Source organism: Peromyscus leucopus, chromosome 9 (genome assembly GCF_004664715.2).
Source record: "Peromyscus leucopus breed LL Stock chromosome 9, UCI_PerLeu_2.1, whole genome shotgun sequence".
Lineage (NCBI taxonomy): Eukaryota > Metazoa > Chordata > Mammalia > Rodentia > Cricetidae > Peromyscus > Peromyscus leucopus.
In genome coordinates, this window is record NC_051070.1 from 60,871,326 (window position 1) to 60,895,152 (window position 23,827).

General features: G+C 46.0%; 1 protein-coding gene across 1 annotated transcript in view; it reads left to right on the forward strand.

Moving 5' to 3' along the window:
* Positions 1-16,991, forward strand: part of LOC114703377 (guanylate cyclase soluble subunit beta-2-like) — a 40,193-nt gene extending 23,202 nt beyond the window's left edge. Inside the window, exons 8-12 of the mRNA XM_028884188.2 lie at positions 3,109-3,257; positions 3,936-4,082; positions 5,435-5,589; positions 6,954-7,105; positions 16,801-16,991. Coding sequence (XP_028740021.2) covers positions 3,109-3,257; positions 3,936-4,082; positions 5,435-5,589; positions 6,954-7,105; positions 16,801-16,946 — 749 coding nt within the window. The 3' untranslated portion in view covers positions 16,947-16,991. The remainder of the gene's footprint in view (positions 1-3,108; positions 3,258-3,935; positions 4,083-5,434; positions 5,590-6,953; positions 7,106-16,800) is intronic.
* Positions 16,992-23,827: the final 6,836 nt, after the last annotated feature.

Genomic DNA, 23,827 nt, shown 5'->3' on the forward strand with positions numbered 1-23,827 from the left:
AGGTGATGAGCCAGGCCTGGGCTGAGGCTGGGTGAGGGGCAACCAGCAAGACTTTATCCTGAGGGTAAATGGTGAGGGCTCTGAAGTTGCCAGCATAAAAACATGTTGTGATTTATTTCCAGATGGAATAGAGAGTTGGGAATATGGTTCAATGGGTAAGAGCACTTGCTCTGCAAACATAAAGACCTGAGTTCAAATCCCCATTACCGCCATATAAAAGCAGTACATGACCATGCGGAAGCCTGAAACAATGAGAGAAACTTATTAAAAAGCTGGGTATGGCTGCATGGACTAGAACTCCAGTATTGGGGTTGGAGGAGGCAGAGACTGGTAGATGCAGGAGCTTGCTGGCCAGCCAGCCTAGCTGAAATGGGGAGCTTCTAATTCAGTAAGAGATCTTGTTTCCAGGCAGTAAGTCAGGGAGCAATAGAGGAAGATACCCAATTCCTTCTTCTGGCCTGTGGGCTCATGTATACGAACTCTCATGTATATGCAACACACACACACACACACACACACACACACACACACACACACACACACACACACCAGAAAGAAGATCAGGCCTGAGGCAATGGCAGTCAGGTCAGTTTAGAAAGGTTGAGTGTGAGATATCTACAGGACCTCCCATAATAAGAGCAGCAAGTAGTTAGGAATTTATTGCAAAATATTATTTTGAAGTGTACTACTTTTGTTTATGTTGCATTTGTTTAACTCTGTGAAGCTGTGTTACTGTGCCTGTCTAAAACACCTGATGGTCTAATAAAGAACTGAACGGCCATTAGCAAGGCAGGAGAAAGGATAGGTGGGGCTGGCAGACAGAGAGAATATGTAGAAGGAGAAATCTGGGAGGTGAAGAAAAAGAAAAGAAGTAGCCAGAGAAAGAGGAGGACTCCAGGGGCCAGCCACCCAGCTACACAGCAAGCCATGGAGTAAGAGTAAGATTTACAGAAGTAAGAGAGTGGGAAAAGCCCAGGGGCAAAAGGTAGATGGGATAATTTAAGTTAAAAAAAGCTGGCTAGAAACTGAGCCAAACTAAGACCGGTCAATCATAACCAAGAATAAGCCTCTGTGAGTGATTTGGGAGCTGGGTGGTGGGCCCCCCAAAAGAGCCCAAAACAGCAACAACAGGAATTGTAGGCAGAAATGAAGGGAAAGTTCTGGCATAGAACTATATAGGTCTAGAATCTATTGAACTGTGGGTGATAACTAATCATAGGTTCTGTGAATGATGTGAGATCATCTGGATAGCTTTTGTCAAGGCGACACAAACTAAAGTCACCTGAGATGAGGAAACTTCAGCTGAGGAATTGTCTCCATCAGGTCGGCCTGTGGCATGTGTGTGTGGTGTTTTCTTGATGATTGATGGAGGGTGAGTTGCCTCCATCAGGTTGGCCTATGGCATGTCTGTGGGGTTTTCTTGATTGATGGAGGGTGACCTAGCTCACTGTGGGTGGTGCCACCTCTGAACATGTGATCCTAGGTTGTATCTGAACGGTAGCTCTAAGTGAGCCTGGAAGCGAGCAGGTAAGCAGTGTTCCTCCACGATCCTGCTTCAGTTCCTGCCCCGACTTTCCTCGGTGGTTGATTGTTACCTGGGAATTGTAAGGGGAGACAACCCCTTTCATCCCACCCTGGCTTTAATCAGTGTTTCATGACAGCAACAGAGAAGCAGCCAGGGCAGCAGATGAGGTGAGAGGAGAAGACGGTGGGGAACAGGCAACATTTAAAAATGAGGAGACCAGACAAAGACATAAAGCAAAATGAGCTAAGTGCTGTTTTTAGATATTCTGTCCCATGTTGCTTTGTTTGGTCTTTTTGTTTTTAACCCCACTGGTCTTTTACTTATATAATATGGTTTCCAGTTTTGTGTCTTTATGGATGTGTGAATGTGTCTGTGTGTGTGTGTGTATAGGTTCCTTGTGCTTTTTCTTTGTGTTTTTTTAAATCTGTTCCTTTTGTTTTGTTCTTTCTGGTTCATTTGCTTTTTATTTGTCTGTTTGTGTTCTAAAGAGAGAGAAAGAAGGTGTGGAGTTGGATGGGTAGGGAGGTGGGAAGGACCTGGGAGGAGATGAGGGATGGGAAACCACGGTCAGAATGTATTTTATTTAAAAAAAAATATTTTCCATTTAAAAAATGACCATAATGAACAAGAAAAAAATAAAAAATAAAACAAGGTGAGAAGGATGAAAAGGGCAGAGTAGGAGTGATAGAGTCGTGTGAAGACAGATTAGTGCCAGACAGACAGACAGACAATGCAGAAGGCACCTACTATGTTCCAGGTCTCAGCAATCCACTTAGTCAATCCATAGTTACTGAGAATCTGCCCACAACAAGCCTGCTCTACATGCTAGCATGCAGCATTTGTCAGTACAAATAGTCTCCCAAAATAGTTTCTCCCTGAGATGAGTGGTGTGCATCGGGCATAGAGACAGCCATTGTGCAGGCCCCAAGGCAGGGGATGCTCCTCGTGATAACTCCAAGAAAGACAACATGGCTGGATCAGAGTAAGCCAGAAGGAGTCGTGGAGATGTAAGGTCAGAGGTGGCATGGACAGAGCAGGGTTCCATTTGTAGTGTATGCTAAGGATAAAAAAGTGAGCACTAACTTAACAAGATCGTCGTTTGCCATGTGGAAATTAGTATAATGGGGGACCATGGTAGAAGAGGAGAATAAGGAGGAGAAAGTGGCAGCTATGGCACTGTACCAAGACGGACTCCTCGGGACCCGATGCTTGGCATTTCTGTAGTTCAGGTTCTGCTTGATCAAAGGGGCCGTTTCTCTCAACCCACACTACTCTCACTTCTCAGTGGGAGGAGCATTTGCTTGCTCATATCCCTGCCTCCATCACTAGCTGGAGCACTCCTTAAGGCCCGGAGCTCCTTCTGTCTATTGCATGCAATATGACTCTTGTGGAACAATGACTATCTCACCACAGGGACTCAATGTATGGGCTCCTATCTGTTGACTAGATGGGGAGCCGTGAATGACATCAGTTCCTTTCCCCCAGGGCGCAGGCAGGCTTGGTCTTCAAAAGACACTGAATTAAACATTCATAGAGTTATTATTCTGTATCCTTGGCTACCACTGACATCGTTTCTGTTGCAGGAGAATTCGAAACGTGTACAATCCTTTTCAGTGATGTGGTGACATTTACCAACATCTGTGCAGTCTGTGAACCTATCCAAATAGTGAATATGCTGAACTCAATGTACTCCAAGTTTGACAGGCTCACCAGTGTTCACGAGGTCTACAAAGTAAGTGTGTGTGTGGTGCAGCCTGCTTCTGGAAGCAGGCCAGGAAGGAAGCACTTGAGTCTGTCTTCCTTTACTGCCTCTGCACCAGTCTGAAAAGGAGAGGAACACAAGGAAGAAGAAGTGCTTCAGGAATCCTTTTAGAATACCCATTCTCAGATGGTGCTTGGGTATCCAGGAGCAGCAATCACCACTTTCCCAGGCACCAGTCTCCTGCTCAGCAGAGTTTCACCCACATATTTCATTAACTAATATAAAACATCATATGACTACCCAGGAACTTCATCTTCTCTGGGACTCATTTTCACTAAAAGCAGAAAGGAGGTTGGGGTGTGGCTCAGAGATAAGGTGTTTGCCTAGCTATGTGAGACCCTGGGTTCCATCCCTGACACACACACACACACACACACACACACACACACACACACACACACACAAAAAAAAAAAAAAAAAAAAAAAAAAAAAAAAACGAAGTCAGAAATATCTCTTGGCCATCTTGTGTTCCTTCTCCTTTGTTCCTTCCTGCTCCTCATTTCCCCAGGGGGGAAAAATCAGTAGCTTAAAAAGCTCTTGTCAATGTCTAGAAAATGGCAGGCACATGTGGGTGTTTGGTTGGGACATGAAGGAAACTCATTGAACACTTTTTTGTTTGTTTGTTTGTTTGTTTGTTTGCCCTGGCAGGTGGAAACAATAGGTGATGCCTACATGGTGGTGGGTGGCGTACCAGTGCCTGTTGAGAGCCATGCTCAGAGAGTTGCTAATTTTGCTTTGGGCATGAGAATTTCTGCAGAGGAAGTGATGAATCCTGTCACTGGAGAACCCATCCAGGTAGGGAGCAAAGGAGTATTTCACTCGAGACAAAATGTAACACACGAAAGTAAAGCTCTCGTCTGCCCAGGGTAGGTTTGGCGTATGCTAATAGCATATACATTGCATCGTCTATCAAAAGTCTTTTCTTCCCTTGCTCATGCTTCTGAGCAGGAAAGCTGTAAAGAAGGTTCAGCTTTCCCAGGCTCCAGAGCAGGCTGTTCGCTCTTGAGATTTTCCTGTGACTCATGGATACTCTTCTTTGTGATAGGCCGGTGCTAAGCACACCTCATTTGTGATTTCTGCTTTTCTGTTCAAGCATACCTGCAGGTGGCTTGGCTTTCCTAAGTCACCAAGATTCCTGCTTGGGGAAAAACATGCCCCTCATAGCTTAGAGCTCAGCTGAGGTTTTTACCATTACTGATATGAATGGGGGAACTGGACAATCAACCTTGGACAATTTGGGGTGGTTTTGGTTTGGTAAAAATTAGATGTGTATTTATTTTATGACACAAGGTGGTACCTACATTTTTAGGTATTTTACCTGAAAGGAATGAAAATGTGTTCACAAATGTATCTCTACAGACTGTTTAGAGCTGCCATACTTATCATAGCTCCAAACTGGAAATAACCTAAATATCCACAAAGAGGAGAATGGATGGATGAATCGTGGTACATTCTTCCTCCTGGGCAATAAAAATTATGACTATGTGATGTCCTAGAAGGGTAAATAAATCTTTGATATAAGTAAATCAATAAACTCTTCTGGAGGGAGGGTGAGGTTGTGGGACTTTTCCTGGGAGACATGAACAAATATTCATCTCACGTAGGGCACCAGCAACAGGCCAAATGAACAACTGAACCTAAGACTAGCTTAGTGAACCTGTGAGATTATTAGGGATACTTACAGGAGCCTCAAATGTAGCTGTGACACTAAGAAGCCCACCCTAGTGTTAGCAACATCTCATGGAGGCTGCCTCCTTGGACCCCCGACCCCAACACACAGTTTTTCAGGCAGCTCCTACAAAGGCAGTTTCCCTTCCCTTGGGCCTTTACAACCTTTGGGAACTTCCTGAGGTTTGCCATCCTTATATGCTGCATTAGTGTTCTAAGACTTACGGTCTTCCCTTCTCCCCCAGAAAGGAATGCTTTAATTCCCCATGCAGAAGACTGGGGGTGCTAACATGAAAAAGGCATGAGATAACTTTGCAGAGTAGTCATTTTTGATGGTGGTCTCAGAGACATGTGCACTTCTCAAACCTCATGGAGCTAACCACTTTAATAGGTGTTTTTTCATTTTAGCTAAACCATGCTTTCAAAGTAAAGGCAAAAAGATTCAGTGTTCTCTTTTCAGTGAAGTTCTCTCTGTACAGATCAGAGTGGGAATCCATACTGGACCAGTCTTGGCAGGTGTCGTGGGAGACAAGATGCCCCGGTACTGCTTGTTCGGTGATACTGTAAATACAGCCTCGAGGATGGAAAGTCACGGGCTTCCCAACAAAGTGCATCTGAGCCCCACAGCCTACAGGTTGGCCATTGGTTTACTCCTGCCTTCACTGTCCTTCCGGCTTCCCCAGACCATCTCACTGCCCAGCAGCATGGGGAAGGACAGGAAAGGAAGCTGATGTTAATTCTCCTGTGCTTTGCTGACTTACCGACAGGAAATAGTGCAGGATTTCTACCATAACTTGTATTGTTGTTTTCCATATAACCCTCAGGCCAAATCCAATTTGCTGCTTGTTTTTGTAAGTAGTTTTAGTGGGATAAGACAGTGGTACTTGGAGAAAATAGCCCCAGGACTGAGCTAAATGGAGTGACTGTTTTGTTTGTGGTACCCAAAAGAGAAGCTAGAATTCAGCAGCAAGGTCTCATGATATAAGACATATGCTTTTATTTGCACATTATCACTAGCTGATGTCTCTGTGAGTGGCAGTCAGGCAATCGTGACAGAGACTGTGGTTCACAATGCCTGAAACAGGTGCTCCCTGGTCTCTCTCAGGAAAATTTTGTCGGCTTGGTCTAGTAAAGGAAGAAAGAGAATTCATAGTTGTTTTTTAAGTAGAACAAATATAAAGGTGTACACCAAAATAGCACTATTTCTCTAGCCGTTAGGATAGGCCGCACTTAGATTAAATTCCTTCATACCGCTTAGCTCCTTCACTGTTAAACTGCCCCATGAAGAAAAGCCACTGCCACTCTTATTAACATGAAGCACAATTAAAAAAAAGATCCGATGAGTTTTTTGTTGTTGTTGTTGTTTTTTAATTTTCCTGTTTTCTAAAGAGAGAGAGAAAGAAGGCTTGGAGTTGGGTGAGTGGGAAGATTTTGTAGGAGATGAGGGAGGGGAAACCTTGATCAGAATATATTGTAGAAAAAAATACTCCCAATAAAAGAAGAGCAAAGGAAAACATTTGATATTGAGTCTTACAAACGAAACAAAAGAAATAGCAGTTAACAGCTTACCTCAGCTCCAAGAAGGCCAGGAAGAACTGGGTAAGGTTCAGACTCCCACGCTAACCAGTCTACTCTCCCGCCTTTAGAATTAGAGCACGGGATATGGGAGGTGGGGAGGGATCCATTGCCAGAAAAGAAGGCTTTGTGGAGATGGCCCAAGCTGAATCTTGAGTAAGGATTTAGACAGAACTAGGGTGCTTGGGAGGAAAGACCAAGCAGGAGAGTAGAAACAAGGTGTGGGGTCCCCTGGGGCCACTCCTAGCCTTTGGCACCCTGCTCAGAACACTGGCCCTTCATGCCTCCCTCCTTCCCCACTGAGTCCCTCACCCTGATGTCCTAACAGGCTCGATGTCACCTCAGATCCTCCCTCCTCTGCTGTGGGTCCAGGACTGGTCTGTGATCTTTGGAATTTGGCACATTTCTCTTCTCTCTGTCTAGAGCCCTGGAAAACAAAGGGTTTGACATTGTCAAGAGAGGTGAGATTGAAGTAAAAGGGAAAGGAAAAATGACCACGTACTTTCTGATCCAGAACCTGAATGCCACCGAGGATGAAATCATGGGGCGAACTACAGCTCTCACCCATCCGAAGGGTAAGCAAATCTACGAGGCTTGTCCTCAATGCCGGGGGTTCCTCACTGAGCTCTTCAGGTGTGTCTAACATGGTCCTTGGGTCAGACAGGTAGGATCCCATCCTCCACAACGCTGCTACCATCCATGCAGTGGAAACCTGAGATGATCAGCTTGGCAATCTTTCCCTGGACACTCACACCCTGGGGCAAAGTCTCACCCACATCAGTTTCCACGGAGCTCGTCTATCCAAGAGATGAGCTTTCCCACAGATGCCCTGGCACTAAGGAATTATTCTGAGTGCTTCTCCTGCTCCTCCACCCAAGTGGAGGCTCCTGAACAGGCTTTCCACATATACGAGAAGCTTCCAAAGGGAAAAAGGAATAAAAATCCTACCTCCTGAGCCTCCCCAAAGAGCACCTCCACTTGGGGACAAAGTGTTCAAACATCTTAGCCTGTGGGGGACATTCTCGTTCAAACCACATAAACCCCTATGGGATTAAGCTTTGGGGGAAAGGCTGCAGAATACAGCTACCACAGGCTATCACAGCAAGTGGATTTTTTTTAAAGGCCATGGTTGCTGAGAAAATTTCTCAAGACAAGTGAGACAATCTATGTGAAGTTAGGACAGCTTAACATGTTAATAACATATTAATAGCTCAGCTGCTGTCATTTTTATCAGATGAGGTTTCTTCAGTGTCACGTGAGCCCCAATCATTGGGCACTAAAGATGGACCTCAAGATTCCCCTTTGTTTTGATCCCAGAAGTCAAGGCCGGGGGATGATCAGCTGAACTTTCTGCTTAACTCTGGAGACAGGGCATGGAAAAAACAAAAGCAAAAACAAACAAACAAAAAAAACCTTTGGGATTCCCTTATTCAGAATCAAGGATGAGGGGAATTTGGGGTTCTGTGTTATGAGAGGCTGAGAAGCTATCTATGGTGGCCAGGAACATCTCTCTCGTCTGTGTTCCTGGCCATCCTAGACCTGTATGTTTCAGATATTGTCAATCCTGTGAAAGACAGAATTGTACAGTCATGGATGCACCAAACAAATGTTTCTTGAGAAACTCTCTTCTCTCCAGGAACAGAGTGACCAGGCCAGGTACTGTCCTGGGATTTGCTGGCATTTTCTAAACAAAGTGTGTGAGGTCATCCCCTTTACATGGACTATGTGTATATCAAGGGAACCAGATATAACACATGGAACAAAAAGGAAAATCATTTCAGATAGAGGTGAATGCCCATGATAAAAATGAGTAGTGGAGAAGACCAAGGATGCCTTCCTGGAGGTACAGCTCTGAAGATGAAACTGTGATGTAGGCTACCACATGGCTGCCTGGATCAAGCTTTCCAGGCAGCACTGTGTGTTAAGACAGTCACCATTTTAGTGAGTCCAATGGAGACCAGAAACTCATTTGTCTGGAGAGCATTGGAAGAGGATGAGGCTGGTAAGAAAGCAATGGGAAAGAGAGAGATCGGGATTTTCAGAAGCCTTGGCCTTGAGCCTCCTTATCCACAAACAGAAGGTATGAACCTGAAGTATGGAGAAAGGCAAGGCTTGCTGAGAGTCTGTGGGCCTTTCAAAGGGAAGAGATCTCTGATGTTGGGGCTCTTCAGGGGACCACACATTGTCCATAAGAGCATGTCTGTGAAATTTTCAGGCCCCAGGAAGGTCAACAATTGATTTTTCAAGACTTCTGTTGTGCATAGCTCTTCCATGGCAGACCACCAATGGGACTGGACAGGGCTGGGCAGGGTTGGGAAGGACTGTGCAGGATTGGGCAGGGCTGGGCATCTTGCTTAGAGGTAGGAGTCAGTTGTTCTCAGCTGTGCCCAGGTATCTGTGCCCAGGTTCTGTGGTGTATCTAATTGTTGCTTTTCTGCATACTGGCTAGGAAGAGGAGAAATGGAAGCCACCTCTGTTTGGGGGAAACTGGAAGGGAGAGAGCTAGCATTTTTGGATGACTATGTGGTAGGGGTTTTGCTCACTTGTCTGATTTGACACATCAGTCATAGGACACAGCAGAATCATAACCACACCTGCAACAGAGGCACAACTCTGGGACTCAGAAAGGTTTGTGGTTTATATAAGGCCCACAGCTAGGACATGAGAGGACAGTTTGAGCTTTAGGATTGGCTGTCTCAGGCAGACCACACCCATGTGAGTCTATTTTGAGTTACAAGTCAAGACAATTGTACAGTTTTCCCAGGGAGCTGTGCTGTTCTACTTGGATTCTTGGCTTTCCTGTGGCTCAGTCATGTTCCCTCAAATTTCTCTGGGTCCTGCTTGAGATGGTTTCTGATGACTAGGTGTGATTAGTGGGTATGTCAATGGCAGATCATTTACACATGGTGGGTGACTAATAAACCATCAGATGTGCGCCAGAGAGCCCATGAAGTGAGCTCACAAGCCATATGGGCCATGGACCCAAAGACACCCAAATCCCCAGCTTTTTGCAACTCTCCCTGGTAGTGTGAACTTGAGTTTCCCATGGCGCACGCTTTCCCTTTCTCTCCTGTACTTGGCAGTAGAAGCAGCTCTTCACGTTGGACAGTATTTTCTCCTGTGGATGAGACGTGCTTTCATCCTGGTTCAATGGCTAGTCTTGCAGGTTTGCCGGCCTGCTTGGCTCTTGGGCAGCTATGCAGTATTCTCTAAGGAGACATGAGCCCAGATAGAGCACTGATGATAGACCAAAGACATGTTTCTATCCAATGACAGAGGACTGGGTGAGCCACGGGAAGCTGCACCATCAAAAGGCCTATCACAGCCCGAGTGCTGGTTCCTAAAGCTCCTTGTCCAACTTGCAGGCAACTCCATTGAAGAGTCTTCTCTCCCTGTAGCCTTGGGGAGGCCGTGTAGATCATGGCTTTCAGAGCCTCTTCCGCCCTATAAATCTTATTATTTTTCTGAATCTTGTCACCCCTCCTCTCTCCTTCAGGAAGAAATATTTCAATTCTGACAAAAGAGCTCCACAAGAATAGTGACAAAAGAATGTGTGGGAGCCCCACCCCTACCACACCCTGCTCCTTACATGGGCATCGTTATGAAAATGTTCCCACCAGCAGCCAGAGCCCACTGAGACTCAGAGCTCAGTGAGTCTTGTCACCTCAGCATCTACTTGTTTCCCAAGCTCTAGGGAGCTGGATGAACACCCCAGGACTTCCCTCATTGGTCACAGCTGTACCCACCTCAGCATGTGACCACCTGGCTGCCTGCCACACATGGTGGCTGTTTGGCATACTTTTCTATCTGACTGGGCTCGTGGCTGTCAGATGTAGACAATCCCTTGCCACCTTCTTGCCCTGATAAGTACCATTTCTCCTGAAAAAAAAAAAAATGTCTCAGAGCCCTGGCAGCACTGAAGAGCACTGTACAGATGCTTCTTTGAGGGCCAGGCTAACCCTTCTCTCAACCTTCTTAAGCCTTCTACTATGGTGATAGGAAGCTCAAGACAGGAACCAGACCCTGTAGGCTCCACCCAAAACCTCAGTAACACTTTGATAACATGCTTTTCGTTCCCTATACAGTGAATTTGGGTGTTTGGCTATGAGAAGACTTTCCCAGTGTAATTAAAAGGGAGTATTGAGCCAGAGAGAAACTGGGGTATGTTTACTTAGATATTTAAGCAAGTGCCTTTCAGCATTGACTAAAAAGTTTCCCTTCTAGCTGTCTTTGCATGTAGGCTCCTTGTTAATGCTTCTTGTGAACTTCAGCTCTCTTCAACTTGTCTCCCAATTCTCCCAGTGACTATAGAGTAAGGCTTTCCAAGCTGACCTGTATACAATGCTTAGACAAGTAGCCCGGGCCCCTCTCTGCATTGACTCCTCCTTAGAAACCATAGTGAGATGTGTCTTCTTGCTAGGTTCCCCTCAGGTAAAGTTAGTCTGAGGGACTTATTCAACCAACTGTTAACTGTTCCTCTGGAGAACTTTAGAGGTTAGGGCCTCTCTCCTGGTCAAGTTTAGGGTTTTGTGGTTACCTGCTGTGGCCTTACTGATTCACTTCTCACTTGTCTCCTGCAAACAGGGGGAAATTTCCCACCCTTGCGATCCCCCTGTTGCAGTGCTTCTTGGATGGGTTTGTGGTCACTTAATTGCCAGGATCCTGACTCCTTACTTTACAGAGTCTAAGCGATGCAAGCATCTTTCTAGACATATCCAATTTATTGGGGTCCAACTGTTTGCAGCCAACTGCTGGGGAGGCTGGGTCACTGTCCTCAGCTCACAAGCCTTCCTGAGTCTTTCCAAAGTGTGACTGTCAAATTTCCCACACCTCTCTTGCTCAGGACTCATGAGTGGCTCCGCTGTTCTGACCCTTGGACTTGGGGAAGTTGGGCTGTTAACCCAGCAAGGCTCTTTAGAAGAGGCACCTTGGGAGGTGTAAATGGACTCTGCATAAGTAACCTCTGAAAAGAGGAATGGGGGTTGTCAGCGTTAGGGGTGGCCCCTAAAGTCGCTCTTGTCACTCTGGGGGCTATGGCAGGTATGCCACACCGGAAGTGGGTCCCATTGGTGCAGTGGGTGTAAAGGGAACAGAAGCATCTTCGAGACAACTGTGGACAGACAGATAGCTGAGCTTCACCCTGAAGATAATCCAGGAGGTCGAGCATGGGGTCTTGTGACTCTGGATTGATAACCAGCTTTATAGGCAGTTCTAATAAGCTGCTGGGTTCAGCAGCCATCAGAAAGACAGAGAGATCATTGGAATCCAGATTTACTAGGGCCGGGTTGGAGCCTAGGGAGAGCATTTGTTTTCCTCACTCTGAAGGCAAGAGTGATGAAGGACCTGCTTCACAGAGTTGTTCTGAGGAATACATTAGGCAGAAGGCACTCCCACAGACTCCAGATGTTTATATATGGCAGTCACTTTGAGACCCTACTGCTGAGGGCTCATCTGGAAAGAAATATCTAGTCACTAACAAGACTGTTAGAGACCCCACAGTGGCTTACAGAAAAGAGACTGTGTAGGGTATGTCTTAGTTACTGCTCTGCTACTGTAACAAAACACAAGGACCAAGGCCACTTACAGAAGAAAGAGTCTATGGTTCTTGAGGGAGAAGAGTCCCCCATGGCAGAGTGGAGGCAGAAAACACTCAGAATGTATTCATGGTGGCTGGAGTAGGAAGTTGAGTGCTCACATGTTGAACCTCAAGCACAAAGCAGAGAGATTGAACTAGAAATGGTGTGAGTCTTTAAATTCTCAAAGAGCACATACAAGTGACATACTTTCTCCATCAAGGCCTCACCTCTTAAACCTACCCAAACAGCACCAGCAACTGGGGGCCAAGTGTTCAACTACCATAGCCTATGGGGGTCATGTTCATTCAAACCACACAGGGAGCATTGGATGAGCAGGAAAATGTGATCCTTCTGCAGGCACGAGGACCTCCGACCTCTCATAGAGCATCAGGCACTGTGGTAGGCATCAGGCACTGTGGTAGGCATCAGGCACTGTGGATGGTGTTGAGCACACACAATGAATTCAGGAAACAGGTAGAGGAAGAGCTCCTACGATGGCAGAAATGGGCAGAGGATCTGCTCAGATCACTGCAGGGCATGAAGGGTTCTGGAAATTGGAGACATATTTCCTCCATGGCATGGGCTCCCTTGCCATGGAAAGAAACCATGGAAAAATACCCTCACTCCATGTCCTGGGGATGCCACTGTACCCTTTGTGCCACCTGCATAGATTTCTCTTCTCATTGGTAGAATTGAACCCATGCCTTTCCCCAACACTCCCCTCATTTCTGGAACCATGACCCCTTTTCTCTGGCCACACTCTGATATGGTTAGCCTACCACCTGTCTTTCTGCCACAGCCAGTTAATGCCACACAGCTGAAGGCTGGATCTGGGCAAATTGGATAGAGGTCCAGAGATTGAGCTAGCTATATGACTCATACTGAATGCTAGAATGGGCAAAGCTTCTGTCAGGGTCACACTGGAGTGGGCAAAGCCTACAGATGAAGGAGAAGACTGAAGAGTCTGTGCCCAGACTTGCCCCAAACCTTCTGCCCCAATTCACACAGGGTCAGGACCAAAGCCAAATGTGACCTTCCAGATTTTATTATCTAGGTGGTAGGACAGATATAGCAATGCAAGAAAAAAATAAAAGATTTTATTCACAAGTGTTAGAATCTCTGCTTGTAAATTCATACCCTGTAGACCCACAGAGTTCTGCCCCTATACCTAGCAGTAGTCTAAATCCAACCTCTATTCCCCAAGGCAACAGCATTTCCCCAAACTCCATCCTACTCTCCTGGCCAACTCCACAGCACCCAGCCCCACCCCCTCATAATTGGCAGTATAGCACACACAACCACACAATGGATGTCGGCCCAGTGTGTGTGGGATGTCATCTGCAGTCATTGTTTCCATTTATGTGCGTCCAGTCTATTTCTAAATGTTTTTATACTGCTTCTAGTACTGGGATGTGTGGATCATCTAACCAAAGATTATGTCTTTATTAATTTATATTTGAGAAGAAATGCTTATTAAAAAAAAACCAGAAAGTTCGATAAGCCAAAAGAAGAAAATGAACTCTATTGTGACTCATCACCCAGAGAGATTAATGTTTTAAAAATTGAGGTACACATCTTCTCAGAGTTGTGTGCATATGTGTGTATGCTTTCTCTTACAAAAATGGGAGTATTACATATTCACATGTGTTTATCTTACACTGCTTTGTTCTTTGCTTCAGAGTTACATATAACTTTTATTTTTTATTCTGTTTTCATTTTATTTGATATTTCTCCTGCATGTATGTTGGTGCAGCCCATGTGCACAGTGCCTATGGAGGCCACAGGAGGATGGCAGGTCCCTGGGACTGGAGTTACAGACTGTTGTGAGCTGCCATGTGGGTTCTGGGGATTGAACCCTGGTCCTCTGGAAAAAGAGCCATTGCTCATAACTGCTAAACCACCTCTCCAGCCCCTGAAACATATTTTGAAGCAGAGTATGGAAATTAAACAAAAGGTGTGCTCACATGGCACCTTAGTTCCCACATGACTTGTGCTGTTATATACTCACACACGCATTTATATACTATCACATGGAAATCCCAGTGATCGTATGTCTCTGCACATTACAGTGTAACTTCAGTGACCTTGACATTCTGAAAATCATGAGGTTTCCGCTAAAATCTTTAGGAAAGATTAAGTTCATCCAGTTTAGGTTTCTATGCAGTTTATCTCAGGTGTATGGATATTAGTAATCCATAGACGATAAACCTCATAATGAATCAGGAAAGGTAATTAATCAGAATGTTATACTGTATATGCACACACATATGCGTGTGTGTGTGTGTGTGTGTGTGTGTTCTCATGTGTGCACACACTTGTGTGTATATATGAGTGTGTGTGTGTGTGTGTGTGTGTATGTGTGTGCATATGCTAATGGAAGCCAAAGGCTGAAGTTCCTCCTGCCACTTAATTTTTGAGACAGGGTCTCTCCCTGAACCTGGAGTTCACTGGCTGGCCAGGCTGGCTGGTAGTGAATCTTCTTGTCTCTCCCCCTCAGTGCTGGGCTTATAGGTGTGTGCCACCGTGCCTGTCTTCTATGTGGACGCTGGGGACTGACCAGCTCCTTACTGACTGAACCATCTTCTTGGCCCTCCTGCAGCATTATGTATCTATGAGTTTAGAGGAAAGCAGAATGCCCATGGGGATGCTTTTACCTCTGGGAAATTGAGGCACAGAGCACTGTTGGGGTGACAGAATTCAGTCACTCTGTAGTGCTGGTGGTGGCAGTGAACCTGGAGACGGGTGGCTGGGTAGTTTTTTGTTTTAAATGTATGTGTGTGGTATGCTTGCCAGTGTATGTGTGTTCACATGTTTGTGTGTGTGTTTGTGTGTGCGCACGCACGCAGAGGCCTGAGACTGGCATCAGATGTCTTTACCTTTATATATTGAGGCAGGCTCTCTCACTAAATGTGAAGCTAGGTGTTTCAGAGTCTAGATAGTCATCTTGCTGAGAGATTCTCTGTCTCCACCTTTGTGCTGGGATTACAGGTAAGCGGCCAAGCACACCAACCACTGTGGCTTCTGTGTGGCTTCTGGGGATTTGAATTCTAATCCTTACACTTAAGCAACTTTCCCCCATGGAGCCTTCTTCTAAACCCCAAGCGTTTTCAGTAGAAAACAAACAGAAACACACACACACACACACACACACACACACACACACACACACACACACGAGTTTGTGTTCTGCATTTCTGCACTGTGACACTAGCATTAAAGTGAACCCAAACCCTTTCAAACACACTCTCTCATCATTCAACTTTTAAAATTATAATAATTACCAGATTTCCAAAAAAACCTAGTAGTACAAAAAACTCCATAATTAAAAATGAAAGAAATAAAGGGTATTTAGAATAATAAAATTCACAATACAAAACAAAAGGAAAAAACTCTAACCCTTGATTAGGTAACAGTTGCTGGCTGAACATGATTCAGCATTTGCCTTCATGTGTGCTGAGCTAGCGATGGGGGAGAGGAGGAATGACGGATAATCAGATGAACCTTCCACTAGTGGGGTCTAGACTGAGCCACTCCACGTGGGCCACGTTCTATAAGAACATCATATCTGAAAAGAAAATGTGTGATTTCAGAGTTCTATGGCCCTTGATTCCATGTTACTCTTAGACCCGTTTTAAATTCTGCCCATAACTTGTCGACTTGAGTTGCCATGAGGCAGGCTCTGCCTGTCCAGATCTCCTTCTTCGCTTCTGGGTCTGTGGACAGGAGACTGGAGGCAGGTCCAGGAGCCCCAGGTTTCTGACTCACCTCCTGGCCACTAAATACTTTATCAAACAGGGCTTGTTACAGTCTGGCCATGCTGGAAACTGCCTGATGCTCTTGAGAGCTTAAGGCGAAACTGATCATGAGGCCGATTCGTGGGCTACCAGCCCCCCACCCTGTGCCCCAGAAGCAGACTCATGAATTTAGGGAGGGAGAGCAGATTTGATTGACTGCTTTCTAAGGATGCTAGATGGATGTGAGCCTCAACCCACCACAGGAGCCATTCTGAACTTTAGTGTGTCTGGGACAATGATTACTATAGAGAAGAAAACAGACACGACAGGTGACCAAATCTCAGATGCTGCAGGGCGGGCAGGCAGGCAGCAGGGACAGAGCCAGCCTCTGACAGGCAGCCTCCTATAGCCAGGGCTCTCTGACTCCACCCCCCCCCTCTCCTGGCTCACATCCCAGAGGCAGCTGTGTCCCTGAGCCCGCTCTCTGGCCTCCCACAGGTAGACACACTGGCTGTTGGAGTTTTTTCTCCATGTGGGACATTGGTTTAATCACTTGATAGAAATCATCACTTGCATTATTAGTTTCTCCCATGTTACAGATGAGGAAACATGAGACCCAAAGAGTAAGTGACATGGCAGTCACAGGCCAGCAGTGCCATGCACTCCGGTGCGTGGCACCAGGTCTGAACCCCATGCCCGGTGGCCCTTACTGTCCAGAGCACATAGACAGTTTCATGCCAGCCAGGGCATGTGAGTTGTGCAGAGGTAAAGATTTGTAGTGATGCAGCCTACCAGAACAAAATTACTGAGAGGAGTGAGGGGTGTGGATGTGTCTTTGTAGCTGGGAAGACCTTATACAGAGTGGCCACATTGTGTTTCCAGGAGCCTGGCTCCAACAGGGCCTGCTTGCAGGAAAATCAGCTGGAAGTTTTATTCATTGACACTTCTGTCTTGTTTCAGCTTCTGATGAAGCCACACCTGCTGGGAGCCCTGTGGCAGGGCAAGACTCCACGGATGCAGCCGATGGCCAGCCATCACCAGATCAGACCAAGACAAGTTTCCTGGCTAGTGGTTCGGTGCCATCTGCCCTCTGTGTTGTATTGTAATCAAGAGAAAAAGCGAACCTGCGGGATTCATTCCTTTTAATCAATGGCAGCAAAGAAAATTAAAATGTTTTCAGTTGTGTATCTTTCTTAGCACCCCTTTGAGAATAAAGGAAGAGAAATGAAACCCAAGCCTGGAAGGTTTGGAAAATGCTTTGTAGTAATGGTTCATGGCCAGCCTTCAACTGACTTGGGCTGTACGTGTTCTAGATGTTGACTTTGCCTGTGGGTCTGCTTATGTCTGGTCTCAGCTCCCTAGCGTCCCAAATCCTTGCCTCTGGACAGGTGCCCTAGGGTCTGCTTTCACAGGACATCCTGGCCTTGGGCTCAGTATGCTTTTTAACAGGTAGTGGGAGGAGAAAGGGAGAGGACTGGAGTAAAGAGATCCAGACCGTACAGTTTATAAGTTGCCCACTAAACAGCTGGGCTGTGGAAGGCACTGGGCCAGTAGGATGAAAGGAAGCCATTTTCCTTTCCGTATGCTCCGCCCATTGTCCTGGAGCTGCCATTTATTCTATTAAACACTGCTAGAGACAATCTTCCCAGTGCCCAGGTGTGTTTTAGTTTCTTATCGCTTAAAACACCATGACCAAGGTAACTTATAGAAGAGAGGGTTTATTTGGGGCTTATGGTACCAAAGAGGTAAGAGTCCATCACCATCACATCACATCTTATTCAAACCACGATACTTGGGAAGCTTGGCCAGGCTGATAAAAATGCTCACATGGCCCCTCATACCTCAAATGCACCTTCATTCAGTCTGGATATCTTCTGTGAGTTGAGGCCCCAGAGCCCAGGAGAGGTGTGTGAACCCTTACTGAATCGGTTAGCTCATGGAATGTCTATGCTCTGGCATACACCTGTGCATGCTGTGTTTCCATAGAAACATCTGGTGGTCTGCCTCATGGACACCAAGCATATGTAGGCTGTCACTCCAATAAGAGACTTGCTCATAAACAGTGAATGCTTGGCTTGGTGGACAGCATACTCTAGTTAGAGCCCTTCCCAGAGCCGAAAATTACAGAGAACCGCCCCCTACTTCTACAGCGTGGCAGGCTCATTTTAACCCCCAACCCAGCCTCGCTCCAGCCCCTCTTAGCTTCTTCCACTTCAGGGCACCTGTCCCAGGATTGGCCTATCCAGATAGTGGCAGATGGCTGGTCCTCAGACTGATGACTGACAGATTCCTTGGCCTCTAGCCACAGAGGGAGGTGACATAGTTTCCTAAATAAGAAGTTGAAAACACTCTCCACTGTCCTGCCTCAGGGGCACAGAGCTCAAGCTCGGGCTCCTAAGAGCCACACCACCCCTGCTCCCACTGTTCTGCATACCAGGGCAATCCTGGATGGTAGAGGCAAAGTTCTCAGGCACTGAGAAGGAGATGCCAGTCTGCTGAGGCCCCCGACTGCCACTTTTTCCTCCAATGGCCCCCTTTGTGCCCAGCTGATGCCAATTCCTGATGCGTCATTTGGGCTTGGTGTCTTATCCCTCTCCTGGGCTAGGGCTTGTTCATTCTTCACAGACATCTGGCTTCCCCTGTCCCTTCTTAGTTTGTCTTTCACTTCCAGCTTTCCTTCAGCTCAAGTTGTGTGAGAAAGGAAGAGAGTGACTTGCTGGTTGCCTGGCTGAGGGGTGAGATCATCCCGCAGAGAGTGGGTGCTGTGCCATAGCCTGGAGACCCAGGAGAGCAAGCCGAGGAGCTTGTTCTCCGAAGAGGACCATCTGGCCGCGACAGACTCGTGCTAATCGGTAGCTTTCTTTTTCTTTATTCTTCTTGGTGTGTTCCCCGGGAGCACTTCATCTGCAGCTGTAAATTCAGACCTGGCCCCTGTGAAGGCAAGCGTTCATTTGGGGAGCATGCTTATTCGCCCCACTCCTGTCCCTCTTGGGGGTGTCAGGAAGCCATTGTTATCCATGGTGGGCCTCTGAGGCTTTAATGTCAGGGCTGCACTTTCAAATGGAAATCAGGCAATTATGTGCCACATAGAGAAACCTGACAGATGCAGAGGTTTTTTTTACACAACTGGCCCTGTCTGAGGGACAAAGGCACCTGGTGCTCCCTGAGGGACCATTAAATAAATAGAGTACATTCGGAGAGCACAGAAAAATTCAAGAATAATTAACTGTGTGATGAGCATTCACAGACTCAGTGGCTGTTTAACTCCTAAATGTGATAATGATACATCAACCAAATGCCTGAGTCATTCTTTAAAGGTGGCATGAGAAAATCCGTCTCCGTGCGTATTGAAACAGAGGAGAGACTGCTCTGAGCATCTGAGCATCTGCATGGTGCAGTCCAAAAAGATTCGAAGGGTTTTTGAATCATTTTATTTCCCCTCAAGGCTCCACTTGGTGTGACTCAATTTCATCTCTCTCTGTCTCTCTGTCTCTCTCTCTGTCTCTGTGTCTCTCTCTTCTTCCCCCCTCCCAGCCCCCCCCCCACTCACAAAACAAAAGAACTGAAAAAACAAAAACATAAAAGCCAGGAAGAAAAAAAAAGCAATCCCCCAAACACACACACACACACACACACACACACACACACGCACGCACGCACGCACGCACGCACGCACACACGCACGCACGCACATACACCGTATGGAGTCCATTTTGTGTGGGCATGGGACCTGCTCTGGAGTGTGGTTGGTACCCAGGGAAACTCCACTGGAGAAAACTGATTTTTTTTTTCTTTGACAGTGGATATCAGCACCACACTCCTAATCTTTGTAACTGAAACAGTACATTTCACTTAGCTTGCAAAGATATTTCTGGTATTTCTTTTTAAAACTTCTTGTTGAATATTCATGCTAATTCATTTTCTCATATGAACTTTTGTATCAAATTCTTGCATTTCAAATATCCTGGTAGTGTCTTTTCATTGGTCTTGGAGAAATATACCTAAACTTCCCATTTAAAATCCCGGTTCATAAAGGAAATGCTGGCTATGCTGAGATCTGACCACAGGTAATCTGTTTAAGGTAAACTCAATCTGCCTTAATGGTGAGAATCACCGAGAGCCAACCCAAGCTAGTTCAAAGATATAGGACACAAAATAAGAAAATATTCAGGAAAGGGAGATGGTAGATAAAACACCAAAGAGCAGGTGAAAAGAGTGAAGAATATTTAACTATGTACAATACTGAAGGGTTTTTTTAAAAAATGGTGTCTTTTCTGTTGACATGGAGACATGACTTTTATCACTGCAGATCTGATAAGTGTGTGTGCTTTTCTCTAAAGTGTATGTGTGTGTGTGTGCAAGCACTTTTCATTAAGGAGCATGTGTGTGTGTGTGCATGTGCTTTTCTTTTCTCTTTCTTTTCTTTCTTTCTTTCTTTCTTTTTTTTTTTTTTTTTGACAGGGTTTCTCCGTGTTGCTTTGTGCCTTTCCTGAAACTCACTCTGTAGCCCAGGCTGGCCTCGAACTCATAGAGATCCACCTGGCTCTGCCTCCTTGGGTGCTGGGATTAAAGGTGTGCGGCACCACAGGCCGGTGCATGTGCTTTTCTTTAGACTGTGCATGTGTATGTACTTTTCTTTAAAGAGTGTATGTGCATGTGACTGCACTCGTGTGTGTGTGTGTGTGTGTGTGTGTGTGTGTGTGTGCGTGTGTGTGTGTGTGTGTGTGTGTGTGTGTGTGTGTGTGTGTGTTTGTAACATAACAGGGGTCTGGAGAACAGAAGACATCTTGCAGGAGTTTGTTCTCTCCTCCTATTAAGTGATTTTGAGGGATCCAACTCAAGTAGTCAGGCTACCTCACTAGCCTGTTTCAAAAAAAAAAAAAAAAAAAAAAAAGAAAAAAAGAAAAATCTTATGTTAAATAAGAGATTTCCCAGAGGTTAATTTCTCAGAAGGTGTGGCATTGTAATGAGATTACACAGGTCACAGTAAGTTTTGTGTATCAAGGAGGTTGTAGGAAGAGGAAGGTTTCAGTGAGAATAAGTGAGATGCTCACATAGGCTGCTGGATACACATCTGTGACCTTAGAGACTGGAGGCTGGAGGTAACTCCAGATTCTTGGTGGAGGTACCACTTCTGGATACGTGCTCTGTCAGAGCATCTCATCTGAATTGCTTCCATCTCAAAGAACGTTAAAGATAAACTTTGTTACTGAAACCCATGCTGCCAAAAGGCAGGCAAGTAGATCATGAAGGAACTTCTTGTGGCTTTTAAAGTCCTTGAGATGAGCGCTGTCTCAGACAGGCAGGCATGAGCTCCTCCCCCTTCATGAATTCCTGGCTCCAGCTTTGTCTGGGTCTGAGAAGAAAGGTTTTGTCTTGTCATCAGCAGGTTTTACAACCTTGTACCTCTGCATTCCACAAGGAAGCTGGTGTGGGCGAGTTCTTGCTGCCTTGATCCTTACACTGTTCCCACCGCTGTCAACACGGATGCAGACCCTGCTCCTTACCTCCCCCATTTCTGCAGGTTGTTCCTAATGACGTGGTCTGACTTCTGCAGCCAAATGTCCTTCCTTCTTCTTTCACCGGATGCTGTCCTGCTTTGGGTAGCCATTGCTTCTAATTGTTTTTTGTTTGTTTTCTTTTTTGAGACAGGGTTTCTCTGTGGAGCTCTGGCTGTCCTGGAACTCACTCTGTAGACCAGGTTGGCTTGGAACTCATAGAGATCCACCTGCTTCTGCCTCCTGAGTGCTGGGATCAAAGGCGTGCGCCGCCGCCGCCGCCGCCGCCGCCGCCGCCACCACCACCACCCCTGTTGTTTGTGTTTTTATTTTCCAGTTGCTGAAATAAAATTTTGAAGAAATATTTTTTAAAGATTGCTTTTATTTTGAGTCATTTCAAGAAGAAACAAGTAAAGACTTTTCAAGGCAGGAGAACTTATTTTCTAACAGTAAGATGGTCACACAATCTATTGGATACTTTCTAGCTCTGTGTGTAAATAAAAATCTTGGCTGTAAAGACTTTAAATGTTTCATATGAGTTGTTAGAGGGCAAAGGAAGATGATTTTTTTAATATTAAGTTTTTTTTTCCTTTTACCTACCAACCCCTGAGTCCTCTGTCCCCCCCCCCCCCACATGCGCTTGTGCCCCAGATGAGTTTTAAAGCGTGTGGTCATGAAGATACTGTGAAGTGTGATCGGGGGTTTGGAGTATTGAAGGTGTTGTCTGGCTTATCACTTGTGCAGCTCTTAACTTTTTCTGGACTGTAGCAGGACAGGCCCATAGGGTTGAGGAAATTGGCTCAGACCAGTAGCCAAGGCGTGCACATAATGTGCTCCTTAAGAGCCAACCTGGAGTCTGCCTGAGGGCCTAGCAACAGGAGCTGTCAGAGTTCCTGATCATGCCCAGCCAATGAGGGACGACGACCACACAGACTGGGTGCTGGGAGGAGGGCATATAAGGCCTACCCTGTTATTGAATAAATGAGTTTGCTATTTGCTTTCAACGGATTCCTAGTGTCTGAGTCGTTGATGCCGGGTCTTCTTATTCCCTCCCCCAAGGAGCCATTAGAATCCAAGCAACACTGGACATCATTTTTCCATGGAGGAGTTTGGCCACAGGATCTTTTTTTTTTTTTTTTTTTTTTTGAGACAGGGTTTCTCTGTGGAGCTCTGGCTCTCCTGGAACAGGCTGGCCTCGAACTTACAGAAATCTGCCCGCCTCTGCCTCCTGAGCTGCTGTTGCCACCGCCGCCGCCGCCGCCGCCGCCGCCGCCGCCGCCGCCGCCGCCGAGGCTGAGCTCATAGAGATGAATCACTAACAGTGGGGTTTAAACTTGAGGGTACTTGGCTTGGGGAAAAGCTGGGGGCCTTGAGATAGGTAGAGGAGAACTAACTTGCCTTAAATGATAGCATGTCTGGCTATGTGCTAAGAACTGTATTTATGCCAGTATCCTTGGGAGATAAATACATTATCAGTTCCTCACAGAAAAGTGAGACTATAATAGGTAAACACTTATTCAAGATGGCAGAGCCAGAATTACAATCCTGGCCTCTCTGGGTGTGGAGTACTGGATTCTTTCATTGACAAGCATACAGAAGTGTGCAGGCCTATCCCATCTGAAATCCATAGTAACATTTCCAGCCACCACTGGCCTCTGTCTCCCTGACTGCTACACCATCCTCAGGGTAATTATTTTAAACCAATACTTTTTAATACCCACAGTACTGACTTAGTCCCAATCATGACTCCAACTCATATAAATGGATCTACCCTGCTATTCATCCATAATGACTGAATCCAGGCTATGAGACCTGTACTCAGCCAGCTCAGAGCAGTGCCCTGAAAACCACACTCCAAGTGGGAGGTGTTCATTTACTGAAACATGAAGACAAAAGTTCCAGGGGAACTAGTCTTTGAAGGCCCAAGGAATCCATACCCAGGCATCTCCTCAAAACAAAGATCCATCTCAGGCATGGTGGCAGACATCTGCGACTTCAGCACTTTGAAGACTGAGACTAGGACTGCCCGAGTACAAGGCTAGCCTGGGCTACTTGGCTACTTGGCAAGACTTTGACTGAACAAAAGCAAAGACAACAACAATAACAACCACAAAACAAAACAAAAAAAGCAAGCAAGGAAACAAAAACTCATTGGTTCTTGTTCATGCTTTGAAAAGATGTTGGGGTTTGGCCATTCACTGATGACTCCCTGGTGCCGAAACCTTATGTTTAGAAATGGTAAAAATGCTCTTACCAAGAATCATTGCTGGGAAGTCTTTTGTCTTCGGATTTTCTGTTTTATAACTCCGTTAGCGGAGAGCAGTGGGCACCATAGGCACCTTCCTGAGCCTTGGCAATAGCAGCACTCGTGTTGAGAAAACTAACCGGGAGCTGGGCAGCAAAGGGACTGGGCTCCATGAGGTCATTAGTCACCTCTGTCCCTTGTTAACAGTGGAAAGCAATGTGTGGCTTTAAAGGTGACACATCTT